The 23,705-nt window shown below is 40.2% G+C and overlaps 1 protein-coding gene across 49 annotated transcripts in view; it reads right to left on the bottom strand.

The window, feature by feature from the left end:
- Positions 1-23,705, bottom strand: part of GPHN (gephyrin) — a 534,893-nt gene that overhangs the window by 155,348 nt on the left and 355,840 nt on the right. For 32 of the 49 annotated variants that reach the window (XM_065592887.1, XM_005306696.5, XM_065592878.1 and 29 more), the window contains 2 exons: positions 22,459-22,566; positions 1,978-2,112 (listed from right to left, as the gene is read on the bottom strand). In XM_065592887.1, the coding sequence (XP_065448959.1) occupies positions 1,978-2,112; positions 22,459-22,566 (243 nt within the window). The remainder of the gene's footprint in view (positions 1-1,977; positions 2,113-22,458; positions 22,567-23,705) is intronic. The other 17 variants (XM_065592897.1, XM_065592862.1, XM_065592866.1 and 14 more) reach the window with 1 other exon arrangement.

Here is a 23,705-nt window from a genome sequence, read left to right as displayed (position 1 = left end):
TTTATACATATAACAAGAATAACCTGAATTTTTATGGTAAGGAATAAAAAAACCCCAAGAGCTTTGTATGGGAAATAAAAGATCAAGCTTTTAATTCAACCTCTAAATATTGGGGATTAAGAAGGTTTTCCTGTGTTCAAATTATTCCCAAACTGTCTATTGCTGGGTTTTCTTGAACCTTCCTCTGAAGCAACTTGTACTGTCTACTGCTGGAAGTACAATACTGGAATAATTGGACCAGTGGTCTGATCTGGCACAGCAATTCCTATGTTCTAGAAGGTGCTCAGTGATTTAGCCTGTCTTGAAAATACAGTTGAGTTGCTGATAAGAAATGACAATTAAACATGGGCTAAATTAAGTTTACAAAATGGTGGTCCTTGTTTAGTGGGGACTTATTCCAACCAACTTCATATGGAAAACTCTCAATCTCAACATGTGCTTCGTGTTTCCCTCTTGCTTCCTTGTATAACTCCTTATCTCATAAAGACTGTCCAATAGTGTGGATTCTGTTTCAGAGCTGGCACACTGTGGCCCTTCTCTTTGCCATATATTGCTTTGACTATTTCAATTTCATGGGGAGTCTCTCTATAGTATAATGAATATTGTTTAGACCTTTTATTGGCCTCCTGTGCTTTTTGTGTGTATGTCTGTGGACACGCCTGCTTCAAAATCTTTTCAAAAGGCACAAACTCTGAGTATTGGGCCCACATTTTCCCTCTCCTGGCTTGTGCATTCCTCTTCTGTCCTGGGTATTCCTATTTAATACCCTTCCAGGCTGTATTTTAATGAGACCATCCTATAAGTGACAATTTATTTTGGAAAGCAAATACAAGAAACAAAATCAAGCAAAGCTGAAGGTTTCGCTGAATCTTGTTTTAAAAGCAACGAACTGCTTAGTGAAGTCCACCACATGCTGACACCAAAATTCTATTATAGTCAAGGCGTGCAGTTCATAAAACTGTCAAAAATGTTAAACTGAGACAGCTCCATGGGTGGCTACAGGTTAATCTAAATTGCTGACAGAAAAGAAATGAGATAGCAAGAAAAATGAATAGTCAGACATCTGCAATCATTTTAGCAAGCAGAATAATCTCTAAGGATCATGATCAATTAGATGAGAAGTAACGTTACTGTTCGTCATTTGCTATGAGTCTTTTAACATGTTGGTATAACGTACATCAAAAAGAGAACTTTGTGATATGAACAACACTAGCTGAACACAAATGGAGAACTCTCCAGAAGAAAGTAATCATGATCATTACTGGTCTTGCAACTAGTTCATTCCCTTAGCTTCCAATTTACTGTCTTTGAGGACTGATATAAAACACATATAAATGGAGTTCACCTGAATAAATTAAACCAACATGGAATAATCTGCAAGAATTGAATAATAATCCCAAAAGGTTGGCATTAAAACTTTCTTTCTAGTCAATTTAGAGTTGTTTTCAAATATCAGGCAGCAAGTATCCAAGTTAAAGCAAAACAAGTTGGCTTGAAAGTGTTTTAAATTCATCAGTATTATATTGGGGCAAAGAGCTGCCCCAGCCCAGGTTATAAATATGCACACATCCTTTTGGTGAAAGTATTCTATTAGTTTAATCCTGTTATTCAGTGGCAGAGTTATCTGTACTATTCAGGGAATGAACAGAGAATTTCAAAGGGTTAACATTCTCATACTCATGATCAATATTGCAATAGATAACAGAAGACAAGTGCTTTCAAATATGTAATATGCTTCACTGTTGGCAAATAGGAGCTGCAGCAATGGTTCAATACAGGAGCCACAAAATTATACAAGACCTTTCGTAACCTATTGCTGGTCCCACACTGTAATTTGTGTAACAATACACTATTTTTCATTCATTTGTAATTTTCAACAGCAAAATCTTGCATGTGATCCTACCTTCACCAGCGGAAGGGAACTATCAATCAGATTATACATCCGAACACTGGGAGATGGCAAGGCATTGCACTTACTTTTGGTGTTGGGCAGGACGCAGTGGAGAGACGAGAGGTGGCCTGGGCACGAGGAGATTCTGAAGGGGTAGTGCTGAGGGAGGCTGTGTCTCGTGGGAGCACCTGAACACCACGAGAAATGATGGAGTCTGGAATCTGAACAGGACAAGAGATGCAGTTAACAGTCCAAAATAAAAATTACTTAAAAATTATTCAAAATCTTGCATCTGAATCCAAAACTACTTAAAATACCCCATATCTCTCTCTGCCCAGCCTTCTTCAGAATTCTGTTCTGGTGGCAAGAATTGCACCTTTGGTAGTTCCAAAACAATCCATCAGCAAATATAAGGTCAGATTCTAACCACAGATGCACAGAACATACCACAATTGTCTTAAAAAATTCAAGACTGTATTCAGATACAGCACAATATAAACAAACAAATAAACAACTAATTCAATGGGAGTGGGGACTAAAAGGGTCAGGGGATTGGCAGCAAGACATGGAACTTTTTGCCTCTAGGACTAAGGTTCAAATCCAACACAAGCCAAAAGATTACCACCACACAATGGTTCTTTCATGGCCTGTCTAAAAGGAGTTAGACTCCCAATCCAATTCTTAATGGACTGGTGTCCCAATCACAAAACCAGTACCACACGAAGCATTAATTGATCCCTCTGTTGACAATCTAAGAACAGAGGTCAAGAACTGAATACATATTCCTTTTTATTCCATGTAGTGAAGTTATTGTTTCTTCTAAAAAAAAAAAATTAAGTGAATTTGGTGTTGATGAAGGGTGCTGAGTTTATAGCTCTGGAACCTGAAGTCTTATATTTATCCAGAGAGAAGACAGAGCAAGGGCAGCAGCACAACAAACTTTATCTTTACCAACCCATTGCTGTGCCTTGGTCTTTTGTTTTCCATATGTCATTGTTTTCAAATAGTCTGGCCTGCCATTTTTGAACTGCAATTTAAGGGCCAGATCCTTAGCTGGTGTAAATCAGTGTAGCTCCTTTGAAATAAATGGAACTATGCTGATTTATACCAGTTTATGAGCAAACCTATTTAATTACGTATGCTGGGTTATGAAAGTAAATCTAGCCTTTAGTTTTCTCTTTCTAGCTCTTTTGTTCAATCCCAAGGAAAAGCGGAAACATGGTGGATTTAAGAAACAGATTTTCTTGCATCTAAAATATTAAGTTTCAGAAAGCTTCTATGTTCCTATCACTGTAATACGTAGATCCAACCAACCAGAGATACAAAATTGTCTATTATAATTGGACTGCCTGTTCAAATTATTCATTCACTTTTTTGTGTTTTTATAATCTTGTAAGACATATAAAACATGACTTTTGAGTTCCAAAAGTCAGAGAAGTGAGTTCTAAGAGCTGTGAGGGCTGGTTCTACAATATATTCTGTAATATATTTTCCCTATACTGTATAATGTTTTCCCTACAGCCGTCTTCAAAGTCGCACTCCATTATTTTAATCTCCTCCTTTTTCTGAGACCACTTGGCTATTTGGCCAAGTTGCCCTTATTTAGTGGTATTTACTCCCCAATCACAACTGACAGTATGGTGTAGAGTTGATCATGGAACACCAGCTACAATACATTAATACAATACATTAAAGCTTTAGAATAATATTTTTTGAATTTCTCTCCTCACTGAGAGTTTCACACTCTAATGGATCAATACAGTATCCTGTTTTCAATTTCCAAAAGAATAATCATCAGTTTCCACTAGCCAGAGTACAAGACCTATGACTAGCCAAAGGCCAACATGGAAGATGTTTCGGTGGTGGGCACAAGTGAGAATAAGGGGCAAAGCTTTGCGAGAAGCCAGATCTCTATCTTCAAGTGCTGTGAAAGAGGTGGGCTTGTCAGGGTGCTGCAATCTGGATCCTATTCAGGCATCTTTTTAACGAGCTTCTGGCTGCTAGGGGCTGCAGGGCAACCAACTAATACCCCTTCACAGCAGTTCTTGACATAAAGGGCATCTGAATTTGGAGGAGAAGTGGAAGCAGAGCAGGGATAGGGCAGAGAAAGAAGCAGGTAGACTGGGGATAACAAGGGGCCTGGCCAGGGTATTCTTACTGTCCTGGTGATTTTGCACCTGAAATGGAATATAGGGGCCACTAAAATGGAGGTGCAATTTGGGTAGCCTTGATGCCTGTCCTAGCCTGAACACTGGACCTTAATAGGGGAGGCATAAACTGCCTCTTCTTAGTCCCTGTGCTGGTACATACCCCACAGCACAAATGAATTTAGCCCTAGGTGTCTGATAACTATGAAGTCAAGTATCAGGGGGTAGCCGTGTTAGTCTGTATCTACAAAAACAACAAGGAGTCTGGTGGCACCTTAAAGACTAACAGATTTATTTGGGCATAAGCTTTCGTGAGTTAAAACCTCACTTCTTCGGATGCATAGAGTGAAAGTTCACTCTATGCATCCGAAGAAGTGAGGTTTTAACTCACGAAAGCTTATGCCCAAATAAATCTGTTAGTCTTTAAGGTGCCACCAGACTCCTTGTTGTTTTTGATAACTATGAAGTTTCCCTTCTCACTCCCACCCTCCACTGTTAGAAAGTAGAAAGATCTCTCTTTTCCTCACCATGTTCTTGACAGTCTGCTTCACTATCACAAGGGCTTCATAAATGTGTTTCTCCTGTCCTTTCCTGCCTTCTGCAAAGGAATAGTTTTCTCCTATTCTGCCCTTCAACCAGCTACCTTGCGGTTGCAAGGAGTTGTTTATGGATCTCTCCTCCTCTCCTAGTATCCTGGATGTTAGGTATATGAGCTTGTGTGTTTGAAGTGATGGCCCCCCAGCTGGCCAGGTTCCTTCTTTGTATCCTCTAATGATTAGCTTGAGTGCCTGTCTTTTCTGTTGCTCACAACTTTCCCAGTCAGCAGGGTAATATGGAGATAATTCTGGCCCGTTTCACTGCTGAACACAGGATTATGAATTGGTGACACTGACTGCAGCTGAGTTAATTTCATTCTGCTGGCATTTGGGAAAGCTATGAGCAGCTAAAGATGCATTGGAACCCCCTGTCTACAGATTGAGAAAGATATTAATGCATCTGTTCACATTCAGAAGATTATTGTCACAGCACATATGGCAAGAAACCTAACTAAAATACCTAATAGAACAGATTCTCTGGAAATTGATGTCTGAGGACCCACTGGTTGGGGAAAGCTTTCCCACTGTCAGAAATAAATGAATTAGTGGGTTTTTCAAACCCTGAATTAGGATAAGGGCCAGTGGGCCCAGGAACTACCTTTCATTATCCTAAAAACCTTTTCTTAGACCTTCTTGTGTCTATAACACATGCTTTTTGGAAATACATTTTATTCTTATTAAAAATCAGATTGTCATAAATGTGCAAATAGTATATACAGTAACCATATGGACATTAAGGTGGTAAGTATCAGTCATCATGGATTTGTCAAAAACAAATCATGTCAAATCAACCTGATAGCTTTCTTTGACAGGGTAACAAGCTTTTTGAATAGGAGGGAAGCAGTAGATGTGATATATCTTGACTTTACTAAAAGCATTTGATACTGTCTCGCATGACCATCTCATAAACAAACTAGGGAAATGCAACCTAGATGGAGCTACTATAAGGTGGGTGCAACACTGGTTGGAAAACCGTTCCTAGAGAGTTATCAGTGGTTCACAAACATGCTGGAAGGGCATAACGAGTGGGGTCCCACAGGGATCAGTTCTGGGTCCGGTTCTGTTCAATATCTTCAATATCAATGATTTAGATAATGGCATAGAGAGTACACTTATAAAGTGTGCGGATGATACCAAGCTGGGAGGGGTTGCAAGTACTTTGGAGAATAGGATCAAAATTCAAAATGATCTGGACAAACTGGAGATATGGTCGAAGTAAATAGGATGAAATTCAATAAGAACAAATGCAAAGTATTCCACTTAGAAAGAAACCATCGGTTGCACACATATAAAATGGGAAATGTCTGCCTAGGAAGGAGTACTGCGGAAAGGGATCTGGGGGTCATAGTGGACCACAAACTAAGTATAAATCAACAGTGTAACACTGTTGCAAAAAAAGCGAACATAATTCTGGGACGTATTAGCAGGAGTGTTATAAGCAAGACACAAGAAGTAATTCTTCCGCTCTACTCTGCATTGATTAGGCCTCAAATGGAGTACTGTGTCCAGTTCTGGGTGCCATATTTCAGGAAAGATGTGGACAAATTATAGAAAGCCCAGAAAAGAGCAACAAAAATGATTAAAAGTCTAGAAAACATGACCTATGAGGGAAGATTGAAAAAATCAAGTTTGTTTAGTTTAGAAAAGAGAAGACGAGAGGGGATGTGATAACCGTTTTCAAGTACAAAAAAGGTTGTTACAAGGAGGAGGGAGAAAAATTGTTCTTCTGAACCTCTGAGGATAGGACGAGAAGCAATGGGCTTAAATTGCAGCAAGGGAGGTTTAGGTTGGACATTAGGAAAAACTTCCTGTCAGGGTGGTTAAACACTGGAATGAATTGCCTAAGGAGGTTGTGGAATCTCCATCATTGGAGATTTTTAAGAGCAGGTTAGACAAACACCTGTCAGGAATGGTCTACATCAAGGGTCGGCAACGTTCGCGGCCAGCACATCGCTCGCCTGTGCCGCTTCTCGTCGCCCCCATTGGCCCAGGACGGCGAACCGCGGCCAGTAGGGGCCGCGATCAGCCGAACCTGCCGCGTCAGCAAGTAAATAAAACTGGCCCGGCCCGCCAGGGTGCTTACCCTGGCGAGCCGCTTGCCGAACATTGCTGACCCCTGGTCTACATAGCCGACCCCTGGTCTACATAATACTTAGTCCTGCCATGAGTGCAGGAGACTGGACTCTCGAAGTCTCTTCCAGTTCTATGATTACTGAACTGATGGCCCCAAAAGTTAGAGATATACCACCGCTCTGATAGTGATACAATCTTGATAAATCAGACACATGGGATCAAAAAGTAACCAATAATTTGTTGAGGCAATGTATTGACAACAGCGGGAACAAAACAATACACACTGTAATTACATGGAAGAAGACTGAAATACTAAGAAAAATATTCTTAGGGATGCTTCAGAGGAATGAAGCGGCACAGGAGGCAGCAAACAGGACTGCTAACAGGGGAGTTTGAGTGGGAGTTTGCAGGGGGAGGTGGAAGGGGAGGCAGGAGGGCGCGGTGTGGTGTGTGCTCTGTGTCCCCAGGTGCTGTGGGCAGAGACTGTAGCAGCCATGAGCCAGGCAGCAGTGGACAGAATGCAGATGATTGCATGTGGAAGCTGCGGTATGTATATGGTTCTAGCGGGTGAGCCTGAACAGAGGTATGTTTGCATGAAGTGCCGCCTAATACAGTTATTGGAAGAAAAGATTAAGGGGTTGGAGATGCAGGTAGATACCCTGGTGGAGTTTAGAAGGGGGTTTGAGCAGCTGATGGAGGAAAGGCAAGGAGGGGCAGAAGGGGAATGCTCAGGGGTGCAGGTGGAAGCAGAGGCTGAGGACTGTGAGGGGGGAATATTAGGGGACGAACAAGGGCAGTGGAAGCATGTGACCGTGAGAAGCAGGCCAAGGAAAAGGAGGGCTAGCGAAGGGGAAATAGAACTTAGGAACAGGTTTGGGTGTTTGGATAACAAGGAGGGGGGGCAGCAGGTGGTAACTGAAGGTGGGAGGGTGAGGAAGAAGAGAAGAGCAGCTAGTCCAATAGAGAGAGGGGAGGAGTTGATGGAGACAGCACCAAATCTGGGCTCCGGGAGTATACAGGATGGCACAGGGGGGAGTATGAGGGAAAATAGGAACAGACACAGGTTTCGACTAGAGGGAACAGAAGATAGATTGGTAGATCGCACAGTCGCCAGGCGACGGCAGGTTTATGTGATTGGGGACTCCTTACTGAGGAGGTTGGATAGGCCTGTGTCCAGGGCGGACCCAGAGAACAGAAGGGTGTGCTGTCTACCGGGCGCAAAGATACGGGATGTGGACCTGCAGTTGAAAAGGATACTAAAAGGAGCAGGTAAGAACCCCTTGATAATCCTTCATATCGGAACGAATGACACGGCTAGGTTCCCGTTAGAGAGAATCGAGGGAGATTATGCCAGGCTGGGGAAGACGCTCAAGGAAACAGAGGCTCAGATCATCCTTAGTGGGATTCTGCCTGTTCCTAGAGAAGGGCAGCAAAGGGCTGATAGGATTGTGAGAATAAATAGTTGGCTAAGGGAGTGGTGCTATAAGGAGGGCTTTGGGATGTATGGCCACTGGGAGGCTTTCGGGGACAAACAGCTGTTCTCACGGGATGGACTTCACCTGAGTAGGGAAGGAAATAGACTTCTGGGAGGGAGGCTGGCTCATCTCATCAAAAGAGCTTTAAACTAGGAAGTTGGGGGAGACGGTTGGGAGATGTACAGTTGATCTCCACGCTAGATTCCAACATTGAAAAGGTGAGTGATGAGATAAGAGATATAGCCGGGGGGATGGAATTGGACATAAGAAGGAGAGGGGGGATGAACAGTAAGGGGTCCGTAACAAATTGCATAACTACTGGGAGACAGGCTAAACGGCATACATTAGGATGTTTATACACCAATGCGAGAAGCCTAGGTAACAAAATGGAGGAATTGGAGTTCCTGGTCCGAGAAATGAAACCGGATATCGTAGGAATAACTGAAACCTGGTGGAACGGCAATCATGACTGGAGTACAGGTATGGAAGGGTATGTGCTGTTTAGGAACGACCGGAACAAAGGTAAAGGTGGGGGGGTGGCATTGTATGTCAATAATGAGATAAGCTGTAAACAAATAATAACTGATGGAATGGATAAGACGGAGTCCGTCTGGGCAATACTCACACTGGGTAAAATAACTACTAGAGCCTCCCCTGGGATAGTGCTTGGGGTGTGCTATAGACCGCCGGGATCGACCCAGGATATGGATAAAGAACTATTTAATGTGTTTAGGGAAGTAAATACTAATAGGAACTGTGTAATTATGGGGGATTTTAACTTCCCAGATATAGATTGGGGAACAAATGCTAGTAGCAATAATAGGGCTCAGATGTTCCTAGATGTGCTTGCTGATCAATTCCTTCATCAAGTAGTAGCTGAACCGATGAGGGGGGTGGCCATTTTGGATTTGGTTTTGGTGAGTAGTGAGGACCTCGTTGAGGAAATGGTTGTAGGGGACAACCTTGGCTCCAGTGATCATGAGCTAATTCGGTTTAAACTAAATGGAAGGATTAACAGAATTAAATCGAAGACTAGGGTTTACAATTTTAAAAAGGCTAATTTTAATAAATTAAGAGGACTGGTAAGGGAAGTGGATTGGGAAAACATATTAATGGATCTAAAGGCAGAAGATGCCTGGGATTATTTTAAATTAAAGCTGCAGGAGCTGTCGGAGGCCTGTATCCCAAAAAAGGGAAAACGGTTAGTAAGCAAGAGATTTAGACCGAGCTGGATGAGTGACCGTCTCAAAGGGGCGATTAGGAAAAAACAGAAAGCGTACAAAGAGTGGAAGAGGGGAGAGATCAGTAAGGAAACGTACCTTATTGAGGTCAGAGCATGTAGAGATGGAGTGAGAGAGGCCAAAAGCCATGTAGAGTTGGACCTTGCAAGGGGAATTAAAAGCAATAGTAAGAGGTTTTATAGCCATATAAATAGGAAGAAAGCAAAGAAAGAAGAAGTGGAACCGCTGAAGACTATAGCTGGAGTGGAGATTAAGGATAATTTAGGCATGGCACAATATCTAAACGAATATTTTGCATCGGTGTTCAATGAGGCCAATGAAGGGATTAGGAATATTGGCAGCGTGATGGAGGGGGATACAGGAGGGGGGATTACCATATCCGAGGTAGAAACCAAACTTGAACACCTTAACGGGACTAAGTCGGGCGGACCGGATGATCTTCATCCAAGAATATTGAAGGAACTGGCATGAGAAATAGCAAGCCCCTTAGCGATAATTTTTAATGAATCTTTAAACTCGGGGGTGGTACCGTTAGACTGGAGAATAGCTAATGTGGTTCCTATTTTCAAGAAAGGGAAAAAAGTGACCCGGGTAACTACAGGCCTGTCAGTTTAACATCTGTAGTGTGCCAGGTCCTGGAGAAAATTCTGAAGGAGAAAGTAGTTAAGGACCTTGAGGTCAATGGCAATTGGGACAAATTACAACATGGTTTTACCAAGGGCAGATCGTGCCAAACCAATCTGATCTCCTTCTTTGAGAAAGTAACAGACTTATTAGATAAGGGAAATGCTGTGGACCTAATATACCTTGATTTCAGTAAAGCGTTTGATACTGTACCGCACGAGCAATTATTGGTTAAATTGGAAAAGATGGGGATCAATATGAAAATCCAGAGGTGGATAAGGAACTGGTTAACGGGGAGACTGCAGCGGGTCGTACTGAAAGGTGAACTGTCAGGTTGGAGGGAGGTCACCAGTGGAGTTCCTCAAGGTTCGGTTTGGGGACCGATTTTATTTAATCTATTTATTACTGACCTCGGAACCAATTGTAGGAGTGGGCTGATAAAGTTTGCAGATGACACAAAGTTGGGAGGTATTGCCAATTCGGAGGAGGATCGGGATATTCTGCAGGGAGACTTGAATGACCTTGTAAATTGGAGTAACAGAAATAGGATGAAATTTAATAGTGAAAAGTGTAAGGTGATGCACTTAGGGATGACTAACAACAATTTTAGTTACAAGCTGGGGACGCATCAGTTAGAAGTAACGGAGGAGGAGAAAGACCTCGGAGTCCTGGTAGACCGCAGGATGACTATGAGTCGACAATGTGACGTGGCGGTGAAAAAAGCCAATGCGGTGTTGGGATGCATTAGGCGAGGTATATCAAGTAGGGATAAGGAGGTGCTGCTTCCGTTGTACAAGGCGCTGGTGAGACCTCATTTGGAGTACTGTGTGCAGTTCTGGTCTCCGATGTTTAAAAAAGATGAACTCAAACTTGAACGGGTACAGAGAAGGGCCACTAGGATGATCAGAGGAATGGAAAACCTGTCGTATGAAAGGAGACTCGAGGAGCTCGGGTTGTTTAGCATAACCAAACGAAGGCTGAGGGGGGATATGATTGCTCTCTTTAAATATATTAGAGGAATAAATACTAGGGAGGGAGAGGAATTATTTCAGCTCAGTACTAATGTGGACACGAGAACGAATGGATATAAACTGGCCGTGGGGAAGTTTAGGCTTGAAATTAGACGAAGGTTTCTGACCGTCAGAGGGGTGAAATATTGGAACAGCCTTCCGAGGGAAACGGTGGGGGCGAAGGACCTGTCTGGTTTTAAGATTAAGCTAGATAAGTTTATGGAGGAAATGGTTTAATGGGATAACGTGATTTTAGTCAAATGAACAGTGTGCCATCGCTGGTAAATAGTATCAATGGCCAATGAGGGTCTGGCTGGAGAATCTTGCCTACATGCTCGGGGTTCTATTGATCACCATATTTGGGGTCGAGAAGGAATTTTCCTCCAGGGTAGATTGGCAGAGGCCCTGGAGGTTTTTCGCCTTCCTCCGCAGCATGGGGCAGGGGTCGCTAGCTGGAGGATTCTCTGCTGCTTGAAGTCTCTAAACCACAGGATTTGGGGACTTCAACAGCAGAGTCAAGGGAAAGGGTTGGGACGGCTTTGTGGCCTGCATCATGCGGGGGGTCAGACTAGATGATCATAATGGTCCCTTCTGACCTTAAAGTCTATGAGTCTAAATAAACAGTTTAATAAAAATGAATGGAAAACAAAAAAGTATTAAGTTGAAATATTAACACAATCCTGCAAACTTTCTTCAAATGAGTAATGCTTACTCACAAGTGTAGTTTACTAAAGTCATTCCCCATGAGGGCTTTCAAGGTCAGGCCCTAAAATTACAACTATCTTTTCTTTATAATCCCACTTGTGACCCTTCTATCACTATTCTTATCAAAACAAAATCTCTCCACCTGAAATTTCTGATGTGTGAACTCTTGCCAAAGGAGAATTTGGGGGAAAGTTTGAGATTAATTAAGCAACATATTTGTGAAATATGAGAGTCTGAAAAATAAAGGTATTCCAATTTTACATGTGAAATATAATGGGAAGATGTAAAATAGCAGCTACTAAAGCCATACATTTTAAAAATCAGCAAGTCTGGATAACTTGCATCCAAGAGTTTTAAAAGAGCTGGCTTCAGAGCACGCTGATTTTCAATAAGTCTTAGAACACTGGGGAATTCCCAGAATTCCCAGAATACCGGAAAAAAACTAATGTTGTGCCAATTTTCAAAAAGGGTAGATGGGATGACCCAGGTAGTTATAGTCCTGTCAGCCTCACATTGATCCCAAACAAGATAATGGAACAGCTGGCACGGGATTTGATTAATAAAGAATTAAAGGAGAGTAACATAATTAATGCCAATCAACATGGGTTTATAGAAAACAGATCTGGTCAATCTAACGATATCTTGTTTTGCTGTGATTCCAGATTTGGCTGATATAGGTAGAAGTATTGAAGTTACTTGGACTTCTGTAAGACATTTGACTTGGTACCACATGACATTTTGATTAAAAAGCTAGAAAGTAGGGCTGTTGATTAATCGCAGTTAACTCACATGCTTAACTCAAAAAAATTAACTATGATTAAAAATATTAATCACAATTAATCGCACTGTTAAGCAAGAGAATACCAATTGAAATTTATGAAATATTTATGGATGTTTTTCTACATTTTAAAATATATTAATTTCTATTACAACACAGAATACAAAGTTTACAGTGCTCACTTTATAGTATTTTTATTACAAATATTTGCAATTTGAAAATGATAAACAAAAGAAATAGTATTTTTCAATTCAGCCCATACAAGTACTTTAGTTCAATCTCTTTATCATGAAAGTGTAACTTACAAAGTAGGGTTTTTTTGTTACATAACTGCACTCAAAAACAAAACAATGTAAAACTAGAGCTTACAAGTCCATTCAGTCCTACTTCTTGTTCAGCCAATTGCTAAGAGAAACAAGTTTGTTTACATTTACGGGAGATAATGCTGACTGATTCTTATTTAAACCTGAAAGTGAGAATAGGCGTTCGCATGGCACTTTTGTAGCTGGCGTTGCAAGGTATTTATGTGCCAGATATACTAAACATTCATATGCCCCTTCATGCTTCGGCCACCATTCCCGAGGACATGCTTCCATGCTGATGATGCTCGTTAAAAAAATAATGCATTAATTAAATTTGTGACTGAACTTGGGGGAGAATTGTACGTCTCCTGTTCTGCTTTACCCACACTCTGCCATATATTTCATGTTATAGCAGTCTCTGATGATGACCCAGCACATGTTCGTTTTAAGAACACTTTCACAGCAGATTTGACAAAATGCAAAGAAGGTACCAATGTGAGATTTCTAAGGATAGATACAGCACTCGACCCAAGGTTTAAGAATCTGAAGTGCCTTCCAAAATCTGAGAGGGATGAGGTGTGGAGAATGCTTTCAGATGTCTTAAAAGAGCAACCCTACGATGTGGAAACTATAGAACCTGAACTACCAAAAAAGAAAATCAACCTTCTGCTGGTGGCATCTGACTCAGATGATGAAAACGAACATGCGTAGGTCCGCTCTGCTTTAGATCGTTATCGAGCAGAAACTGTCATCAGCATGGATGCATATATTCTGGAATGGTAGTTGAAGCATGAAGGGACATATGAATCTTTAGCACATCTGGCACATGAATATCTTGCAATGCTGGCTACAACAGTGCCATGCGAGCGCCTGTTTTCCCTTTCAGGTGACATGGTAAACAAGACGTGGGCAGCATTATCTCCTGCAAATTGTAACCAAACTTGTCTGAGCGATTGGCTGAAGTAGAACTGAGTGGACTTGTAGGTTCTAAAGTTTTACATTGTTTTATTTTTGAATGCAGTTATATTTTGTACATAATTCTACATTTGTAAGTTCAACTTTCATTATAAAGAGATTGCAATACAGTACTTGTATTAGGTGAATTAAAATATACTATTTCTTTTGTTTTTTTTACAGTGCAAATATTTGTAATAAAAAATAAATATGAAGTGAGCATTGTACACTTTTGTATTCGGTGTTGTAATTGAAATCAATATGTTTGAAAATGTAGAAAACATCCAAAAATATTTAAATAAATGGTATTCTATTATTATTAACAGTGCGATTAATTGCGCTTTATTTTGTTAATCACAATTAATTTTTTTAATCGCTTGACAGCCCTAGTATAAATTGTTTGGTATTCATTTAAATATTGATATATAGGCTATAAGTGTGTGTTTTTAAAGGGTCTTTGTTTTAAATTCTCCACAGAGGTGTGCAGTTATTATTTAATATTATACTGAATATTGATTAAGTGGAATAATAGAATCCAAACAGGGTTGTGACAGTCTTATGAATATTCCTCTCTGGTTCAAAGCTCAGTCTCAAAGAAACCTTAAGAGGGAAGGTTAGAGCCTGGGACGAGTCACGATAGGGATTGAAAGGCTGCCATAAGGACTTTGATATAAGGAGCTAAGGACATTCCCTCTCTGCATAAATCTTGTCAGTTTCTACAAAGAAAAAAAAATCAGACACAGAGTCCCCCTTCTTTATATATTCATCCCCCCACCACTCTTTCCTCCTTTGCCTCAGTCCCAGACACTGGGACTGTTTCCTAGGTTTCTTCTCGAACCCCTGCACCTGCTTCAGTGACTCCATCCCCTTTCATCTCTTGAGTTCCCTCACTCCATTCTGACTCCTACCTTTACCCTTCTCAACTTTTCATTCTCCTCAGGGTTCTTCCCCTTACAACAAAAAACATACCTGGTCTCTTCCATCTTAAAAAAGTCCAGCCTTTACCCCTTATCTCCCATAAATTATTGTTTCATCCCCTTTCACCATTTAGTCTCTAAGCTACTGCTAAGACAATACTCCTTGCATGCTTTTCTATTTCAACTGCCTACATTGGCTCTCCCTTTTCCATAGCACCAAACATGAACTTCTTGTCCTAACTTTTCTAGCTCTTGATAATCTAGTTCTGTCTACTTGTTCAACTTTTTATCTTATCACAAGGTAAATTCACGTCTTTTCTCTGCCAGTGATATCAGCCATGATTGCCCATTTCTCTAAAAAGCGCGTTCACACTTTCTCCCATGCTGCCTCTCACAAGTGGGAAAAGCTCCCAGAAAAATCTGAAAAATGATCACCTTACCTTTCTTTATTCCATCCTTAAAACTCACCTGTTCCATGGTGCATACAGTAAACTGCAATCCAAAAATACTTAGAGAGGTGGCAAGTTGTGATTATTGTCTTGATTAGTTAAGACTTGTGCACAAAGGAGCAGTGGCACAGGAGCCAGAAAACAGAGCTGAAAACAGAGTTTGATTGGAAGTTTGGGTGAGGGGCTATGCATTGGTCTGCTTTTGGTTTTTGCGTTTGTAGGGTGTTTTTGTTTTTTTGACATGTGCTTAGGAGGGAAGGCTATGACAGCTGCAGAAGTATCAATGGTAGGGTCCTGAAAAAGGGAAAAGACAATGAAGATGACTGGATGTGGCACCTGTGGGATGTACGTTATTCTGGAGAGGGTACCTGAAATGCCACTTGATAGATCTGATGGAAGAGAAGAGTTGAGGTATGGAGATGCAGCTAGAAACTAGAGTTTCAAAGGGGAGTGGAGCAGATGATGGAGGGAAGGAGATAGAAGGCTGAAAGGAAAACTCAAGACTTGCAGATGCAAGCTGGACCAAAGGACTCTCAGAGCAGACTGCTGGATTAGGAAAGTGGCCAGCGGAAGCATGTGACTATGAGAACAGAGCAGAGGAAAAGACTGGCTAGCGAAGGAGAAATAGAGTTAAGGAGCAGGTTTGCTGAGTTGGAAAAGGAAGGGGAAAGGAAGACAGTACGAGAACATGAGAGAGCAAAAAAAAAAAAAAAAAAAAGAGAAGAGCAGCTAGTTTTACAAGAACAGAGAAAGAGCCAATGGAGATAGCCAGAGTTTGGAGCCCCAGGAGGATAGAAGATGAATTGCAGAAGATTGCAAATGACAACAGAAAAAAAGACTTGTAGCCAGAAAGAACAGAAGGGGGAAGGCTGGAAAATTGCACCAACAGGAAGGGGTAGGTCTACACTACTGGAGACTCCCTACTAGGAAGAACAGACAGGCCTGTCACCAGAACTGATCTGGATCACAGAAGGGTGTGCTGTCTGCTAGGATCTAAGATACAGGATGTAGACCTGAAGAGGATCCTAATGGGAGCAAGTAAGAATTCACTGATTGTCTTCACATGGGAACAAAAGACACTGCTTGATTCCTGCTGGAATGCATCAAGGAAGACTACACCACTTTGGGGAAGATGCTTAAAGAAATGATCTTCAGGTGATCTTCAGTGGGATTCTACCTGTCTGTAGGAGAGAGTGAATATGAGATAAGATTATGATGACCAACAGATGGCTCAGGCAATGGTGTAGTTGAAGGCTTTGAGATGATCAACTGCTGGGAGGCATTTATGGACAGAGAACTGTTCTTTTGTGATGGACTCCACCTGAGTAGGGAGGGAAATAGACATCTGGGATGGGAGATGGCCCATCTGATTAAAAGAGCTTTAAACATGGAAGTTGGGGGAAATGGCTGGGAGATGCTCATGTAATCTTTCCACCTGATTCTAATACTGAGCAGGAGGAAAATCAAATAGGAGAGGATTCAGTAATGGAGAAAGGAACAATAGAAGGTAGTAAAAAGGACAACATGAGGAAAGAAAGTGTGAGTACCATTGATAGTAACTGGTAGTTAGACAATACTGGCAGTAAAATGTACCTGAAGTAAGGAATCTGGGCAAAGCCAAGCAGAAACAACTAAGATGTCTGTACACCAATGCATGGAGCCTGAGTGTCAAAATGGATGAACTAGAATTACTGGTGCAGGAAGTAAAACTAGGTATTAAAGGGATAATAGAAACATAGTGGAACAGTAGTCATGACAGGAATATAGATATTGAAGGATATGTGCTGTTCAGGAAAGACAGAAATAGAGGTAAAGGTGGTGGAGTAGCATTGTATATTAACGATAAGGTAGAGCATAAGGAAATTAGAAGCGATAGAATGGATAAAATAGAATCTTGGTCAACATCACTTGGGGAAAGAAAGATAACCGAGGCTCCACTGCGACAGTGCATGGGGGCTGCTACAGATTTCCAAGATTTGATTTGGATATGGATAGTGACATCTTTATTATTTTTAATGAAAAATATTATTGGAAATTTTGTGATTAAAGGAGACTTTAATATGCCAGATATTGATTGGAGAACAAGTACTACTAATAATGGTAGGGCCCAGATATTTCTGGATGTGGTAGCTCATAAATTTCTTCACCAAATAGTCCTGAAATGAACAAGAGGTGATGCCATTTTAGATTTAGTTTTGGTAAGTAGCAAGGACCTTATAGAAGAACTGGTTGTAGAGGACAATTTTGGTTTAAGTGATCATGAGTTAATTCCGTTTAAACTAAATGAAAAGATAAACAAAAATAGATCTGCAACTAGGGCCCTTGATTTCAAAAGGGAAAACTTAAAAAATATTAAAGGAATTAGTTAGGGAAGTGGACTAGAATTCAAGATCTGAATGTGGAGGCGGCTTGGAATTACTTTAAGTCAAAGTTGCAGAAGCTATCTCAAACCTCCATCCCAAACAGGTGGGAAAAAATTGTAGGAAAGGGTTGCAGACCAAATTAGATGAACAAGCATCTCAAAACAGATTATTAAGAGAAAGCAGAAAGCCTGCAAGGAATGGAAGAAGGGATGGATCAGCAAGGAAAGCTACCTCTTGCAGGTCAGAAAGTGTAGAGAAAAAGTGAGAACTGCCAAAAGCCAAGCAGAGTTGTTCCTTGCAGAGGAAATTAAAACCAACAGTAAAAGTTTCTTTAGCCATATAAATAAAAAAAAAAACAAGGAAAGAAGAAGTGGAACTGCTAAATACTAAGGATGGGGTGGAGAGTAAAGATAATCTAGGCATGGCCCAACACATAAACAAATATTTTGCCTCGCTTTTTTGTAAGAGTAATGAGAAGCTTGGGGGCTGTGGCAGGGTGGCTAATGGGAAAAGGGATATGGAAGTAGAAATTACCACATCTGAGGTGGAAGAGAAGCTCAAAGAAGCTTAATTGGGACCAAATTGGGGGCCCCGGATAATCTCCAGCCAAGAATATTAAAAAACTTGGCACTTGAAATTACAAACCGAATAGCAAGGATTTTTAATGAATCCATAAACTCAGAGGTCATACCCTATGATTGGAGAATTGCAAATATAGTACCTATATTTAAGAAAGGGGGGGAAAAAGGGACCTGGGAAATGACAGGCCGGTTAGTTTGACCTTAATTGTCTGCTATGTCTTAGAACAAGTTTTGAAAGAGAGCAAGTAGTTAAGGACATAGAGGTAAACAGTAATTTGGATAAAATACAAATGGTTTTAGAAAAGGTAGACTGTGCCAGACCAACTTGATCTCTTTATTTGATAAGTAAGTTTCTAGACAAAAGGAATGCAGTATATCTAATCAACCTGGATTTCAGTAAGGCATTTGAAACAATTCCACATGGGAAATTATTAGTTAAATTGGAAAAGATGGGGATTAATATGATACTTGAAAGGTGGCTCAGGACCCTGGTTAAAGGGGAGACAACAACGGGTCGTATTGAAAGATGAACTGTCAGGCTGGAGGAAGGTTACTAGTGGAGTTCCTCAGGGACTGGGATTGGTCTTGGGACCATTCTTATTTAACATTTTCATGCATGACATTGGCACAAAAATGAGAGTATGCTAATGCAATTTGCAGATGATACAAAGTTGGGAGGTATTGCCAATACGGAAGAGGGCCAGAATATCATACAAGAAGATTTGGATGACCTGGAAAACCGGAATAATAAAAATGGGATGAAATTTAATAGTGCAAAGTCAGGAACTAAAAAGAAGAATTTTTGGTATAAGCTGGGGGCACATCAGTTGGAAGCAACAGAGGAGGAGAAAGACTTGGTGTATTGGTCAGTCACAGGATGACTATGAGCTGCAAATGTGATGCAGCCATAAAAAAGGCCTAATGTGATCCTATGATGCATCAGGCGAGATATTTCCAGTAGAGATAGGGAAGTGTTATTACCATTACACAACTCACTACTGAGACCTCATTTGGAATACTGTGTGCAATTCTGGTCTTCCATGTTTAAAAAAAGATGAATTTAAACTGGAACAGGTGCAGAAGAGGGCTACTATGATTGCTCTCTAAATACATCAGAGGGAGAAACACCAGAGAGGGAGAGTAGTTATTTAAGTTAAGGGCCAATGTTGGCACAAGAACAAATGGATACAAACTGGCCATCAATAAATTTAGGCTTGAAATCAGATGAACCACCCGAGAAGTGAAGTTCTGGAACAGCCTTCTATGGGGAATAGTGAAGGCAAGAAACCTAACATGTTTCAAGACTGGGTTTGATAAATTTATGGCAGGGATGAGATTGCCTACAATGGCACATGGCCCATCTGCAACTGGTGTTAGCAAATATCTCCAACAGCTGGAGATGGGACACTAGTTGGAGAAGGCTCTCAGTTACAACAGAGAATTATTTCCCGAGTGGCTGGCTGGTAGGTCTTGCACACATGCTTAGGGTCTAACTGACCACCTATGTGGTGTCGGGAAGGAATTCTCCCCCAACTTAAATTGAGGTTTTTGCTTTCCTCTGCAGTGTTGGGTATGGGTCACATGCTGGTTTGAGCTACAGTAAATGGTGGATTCTCTATAACTTGAAGTCTTTAAATCAAGATTTGAAAATGTCAGTAACTCAGCCAGAGGTTGTGGGTCTATTACAGGAGGGGGTGGGTGAGGTTCTGTGGCTTGCAATGTGTAGGAAGTCACCTAGATGATCATGATGGTCCCTTCTGCCCTTAACGTCTATGAATCTATGAGCCTACATGCTATTATTTTTGTTACTCTGTCTCCTCCACCCTGACCCACGTGTTTGTCTCATCTACCTGCTTTGTCTTGTCTTTAGAGTATAAGCTCATTGGGGCTTATATGTTTGCATAGCACCTAGTACAATAGAATTCTGATCTGGTTGGTCTCTAGGCACTACTGCAACATAATGTTACATAATATTAAATTATTAATTATTATTATTTACATGGAATCCAAATAGCTAGATACTTTACAGATGTAGAATAAGGCTCCTGCCCTGAAAAACAGATAATTAACTGAAAACATTCCGACAAAATACAGCCAAAGGAATAGGGGAAGGAAGCAAACAATTGACAAAGGGATACAGAGGGAAAGAAGTGTCAGAAATATGTGTCAGAAATTAAATACTTCAGTACAAAGATATGAGAAAGGCATAGAAAGAACACTTGGGTAAGGGAATGTCTGTGGTGTAGAAAATGAAACAGCAGTGGTGTGGGTGAGTAGAAAATGAGATGCTGATCAGTGGGAAGGATTTTAAATGGTGGTGGAGGTTGGCAACAAGCTTACTGAAGAAGAAATGTTTTGAGGGAAGGGGAAGGGAAATAAATTCAATTGGAGTGGCGTGCAGAGCAAAAATTAATTATGGAAGAGTAGAACAATTGAAATGAAGGGGCTCTGAACTGATTAATTGGGGAGTGGTTCTCCCCCTGGCCAGGAGAGAACTCCTACCCCTTTCCCTTATTCCTTCTCTCTCTCATTCCTTTCCTTTCCATCCATCCAGCTCACTATCCATCATTTTATTATGCACATATATTCTGATTCTGAAGGACATCTTTCTGTCTGACATCACCTTTTCTGGAAGTGGTTTTATACCTATCTTCTTACAATTTCGCTTGTTAATTCTGAGATCAAAGAACCAAGTGATGACAAGAGAGGAAAAAAGGCAAAGGCAAAAGCTCCTTATTCTCTTTCCTCCAAGAGGATCTGAAGAGAGATTGACAGTACTAGCAAGGTGTTAGTCAAGTGTGTAAACTGCTGATTGCAATTGTCATGATTGTCCAAAATAAATAAAAAGAGCAGAAGCATCTTGTAGACACAAAAGACGAAAGGCATACACACTAAAAAAAGTTCTTATAAACTAGCCAATTCCTCTCCTGACCCATGAAGATCAAATTAAGGGGGACGGGGGATGACAATGATATCATGAGAGTTTAAAACAAGCTAGCCAAAAGCCCTGGAACTAAGTTTAGATGACAATTTGTTAGTGTATTGCTGAGAGAGGTTGAATTCATTATTTTAATAATAATGAAGAGTGTACCCTGGAGATGATAATGATATAGATGCTTATTACAGTAGCATCAATCAGAGTGTCAGTACCCATACAAGTTCATATATTGGACATGGATTCATCATCTACTGTGTTAACTTCAAAAGAGTCCTTTCCTCATTTTGTAAATTACATTCTTTAACATATCATGTCATGTCTGAAATACAGCCACATTAGACTATTTAATGAATGGTTTGGCTTACCATTTGTCTGAGGAGACACACAAAAGTGAAAAATTAAGTGCAACACTGTGCAGTCTCTGCCAATAAGACTAATGTTACAATGTCCAGAGAATTTTTACCAATAATAAATGAGAAAGCAGCTTGCTGTTTGATGAGATCAGCTAGTCCAAGTCTCTCCAGACCAATTGCTTTTCTTTGGGCTCACTAATCTGTGGCTATGAAATATGATAAATTATGTTTTTCTGATGCCCTCTTAGCTCATTCTTTTACCTTGGAATCTAGCCTGAATTTTTTTGGGATAAGAAAAACAGCAAATTATATTGCCAGACTATTAACTATGGCCCTCCAATCTAAATTGTCGGAGCAGCTGACTATCCTAAATGTGGACTTGTCATGTCACGTCCTTCCTCGCTTTTGCCTGTTGTTCACTGAAATTCAACAATAGCTATAATAAAAGTCCTTTTTATCCTGCATCCTCAATTTTTGCCCCTACATTGTAGGAAATCCTGACTCTAAACACAAAACATTAGAATTTAGTAGAATCTATAAATGATTAAAGCATAAACAAGCAAAATATGAATGGCTAATACAAATGACACACTAATGTAATACACTCACCAATGAAAACAGTATTTAAAGAGGCAATGCAACTTGATGGGGAAAAAGCCACCAAGATTCCAAGACTCCAAAGCAATAATTTTAAGGGATAATTTTAATGAGGTTGGATAATTTATTAAATATATTAAATATATGAGATGATGAAACAGACACAGGTTTCATAGCAATGAACATCTTACATCCAAATGAGGATACTCATTGACACAACCCACAATATCTTAATCCTCAACCGAATATTTTGATATTTTGGCTATAGGATAGATCTTATTAAACTCTGTGTCCTTGACAGAATAGGCTCAGTGGCTTTTCATATATTTAATTTTTTTTAAAGCACCACTGTATGTCTGCTAGAATAAAACAAATAACATCTCCTCTTTACACGCTAGGAGAGGAGGCAGGCAGTATACTTGCAGATACTATTAATGCAAAAGCCTCTTGTAGGTGTGTCTTACCGGTTCTCCTGCACTGCCTGCTGCGTGATGGGAATAACAGATGAGACCCGGGATGGGCTGTTCACCTTTTGCCATGATAACAGCAGAACTGGTGTAGGATGGATGCTTCTAATGTACAATACATAACAGCTATGAATACAGTGACAGGAAAACATGAAACTATACAAGCAAAATGACTGAAAGGGAACAAGGGTGAATACAGGTGGGACACTGAAATGCAAAGTGCTTAGAAATTTATATGAGCACAATCAGTTTAGATCTCAGGTATTTTCTGCCCTTAAAAAATTGCACTAAATACTTAAGTATTTGGCCATTTCAAAAGAACTATTTGACTTAATTAGACATTACATTTAAATTAATATTAACAAAAATTGCAACTTGCAGTTGATAATTTACATCCCGTTTTGCTTCTAGTCCTGCAAACCTATATGTAATCAGGATTTTTTTGTTCATGAGAAAATAATATTAGGTTGGAGGCATCATGGAAACATGATGGCTCATTCCTGAACTTCATCTTTTGGGAGCAGGAATGCTGCTATTGTGCTTTAAATAAAAAGTGGTATACTGTCTTTCTGATTACTTAAAATGAATTCCTTATCTGGATACACTGGTCAACAGCAACTGAAAAACAGCAGTTTAGCCAGTTGTAGGGTGGATGAACTTAAATAACTTTTCACAAGCATCTAGAAACACACAAACCTTATATATGTATAAATTGAAGGCATGAAACAAAGGTAAAAGATACAGTGCTGCAACTAAAACAATACTATTGATTTGGAAAAACAAAATTATAGAGAAAATAGTATTTTAACCGATTTTGACATATTGAAATAATAAATTTTCCAAGTACTATTTTAACAAATTATTGTAAGTCGTTTTTCTTTTATACTCCAAAATTTCTAATCCTAGTCTTGGTAACATTTGCCTAATCAAACTGGCTAAAGTAATGAAATCTAAATAGTAACGAGACCTATTTGTTGTAGCAAAATTCCACATCACTATGCCCCCATAACATGGATGTATATGGGGGGGAATACCAGTAGCCTGGGTAGATTATTAGCTATTCTACAACCTCCTTGTCATATTTTTTTCCATTTTAGCTTCGGCAAAATCAATATTGTCCTTTTTAACAGAACGTTGTGATAGCAGGAAATGAAGTACCACCTACTGGAGTCAGGCAGGGCAGGTGTTTTAAGTAAAAAAAAAAATTCTAGGACTACAGAAAATGGTATTGTAAAGTCCACAAA

This window comes from Chrysemys picta, chromosome 4 (genome assembly GCF_011386835.1).
Source record: "Chrysemys picta bellii isolate R12L10 chromosome 4, ASM1138683v2, whole genome shotgun sequence".
NCBI lineage: Eukaryota > Metazoa > Chordata > Testudines > Emydidae > Chrysemys > Chrysemys picta.
The sequence above is the reverse complement of the archived record's forward strand: the minus strand, read 5'-3'. Positions and strand labels throughout refer to the sequence as shown.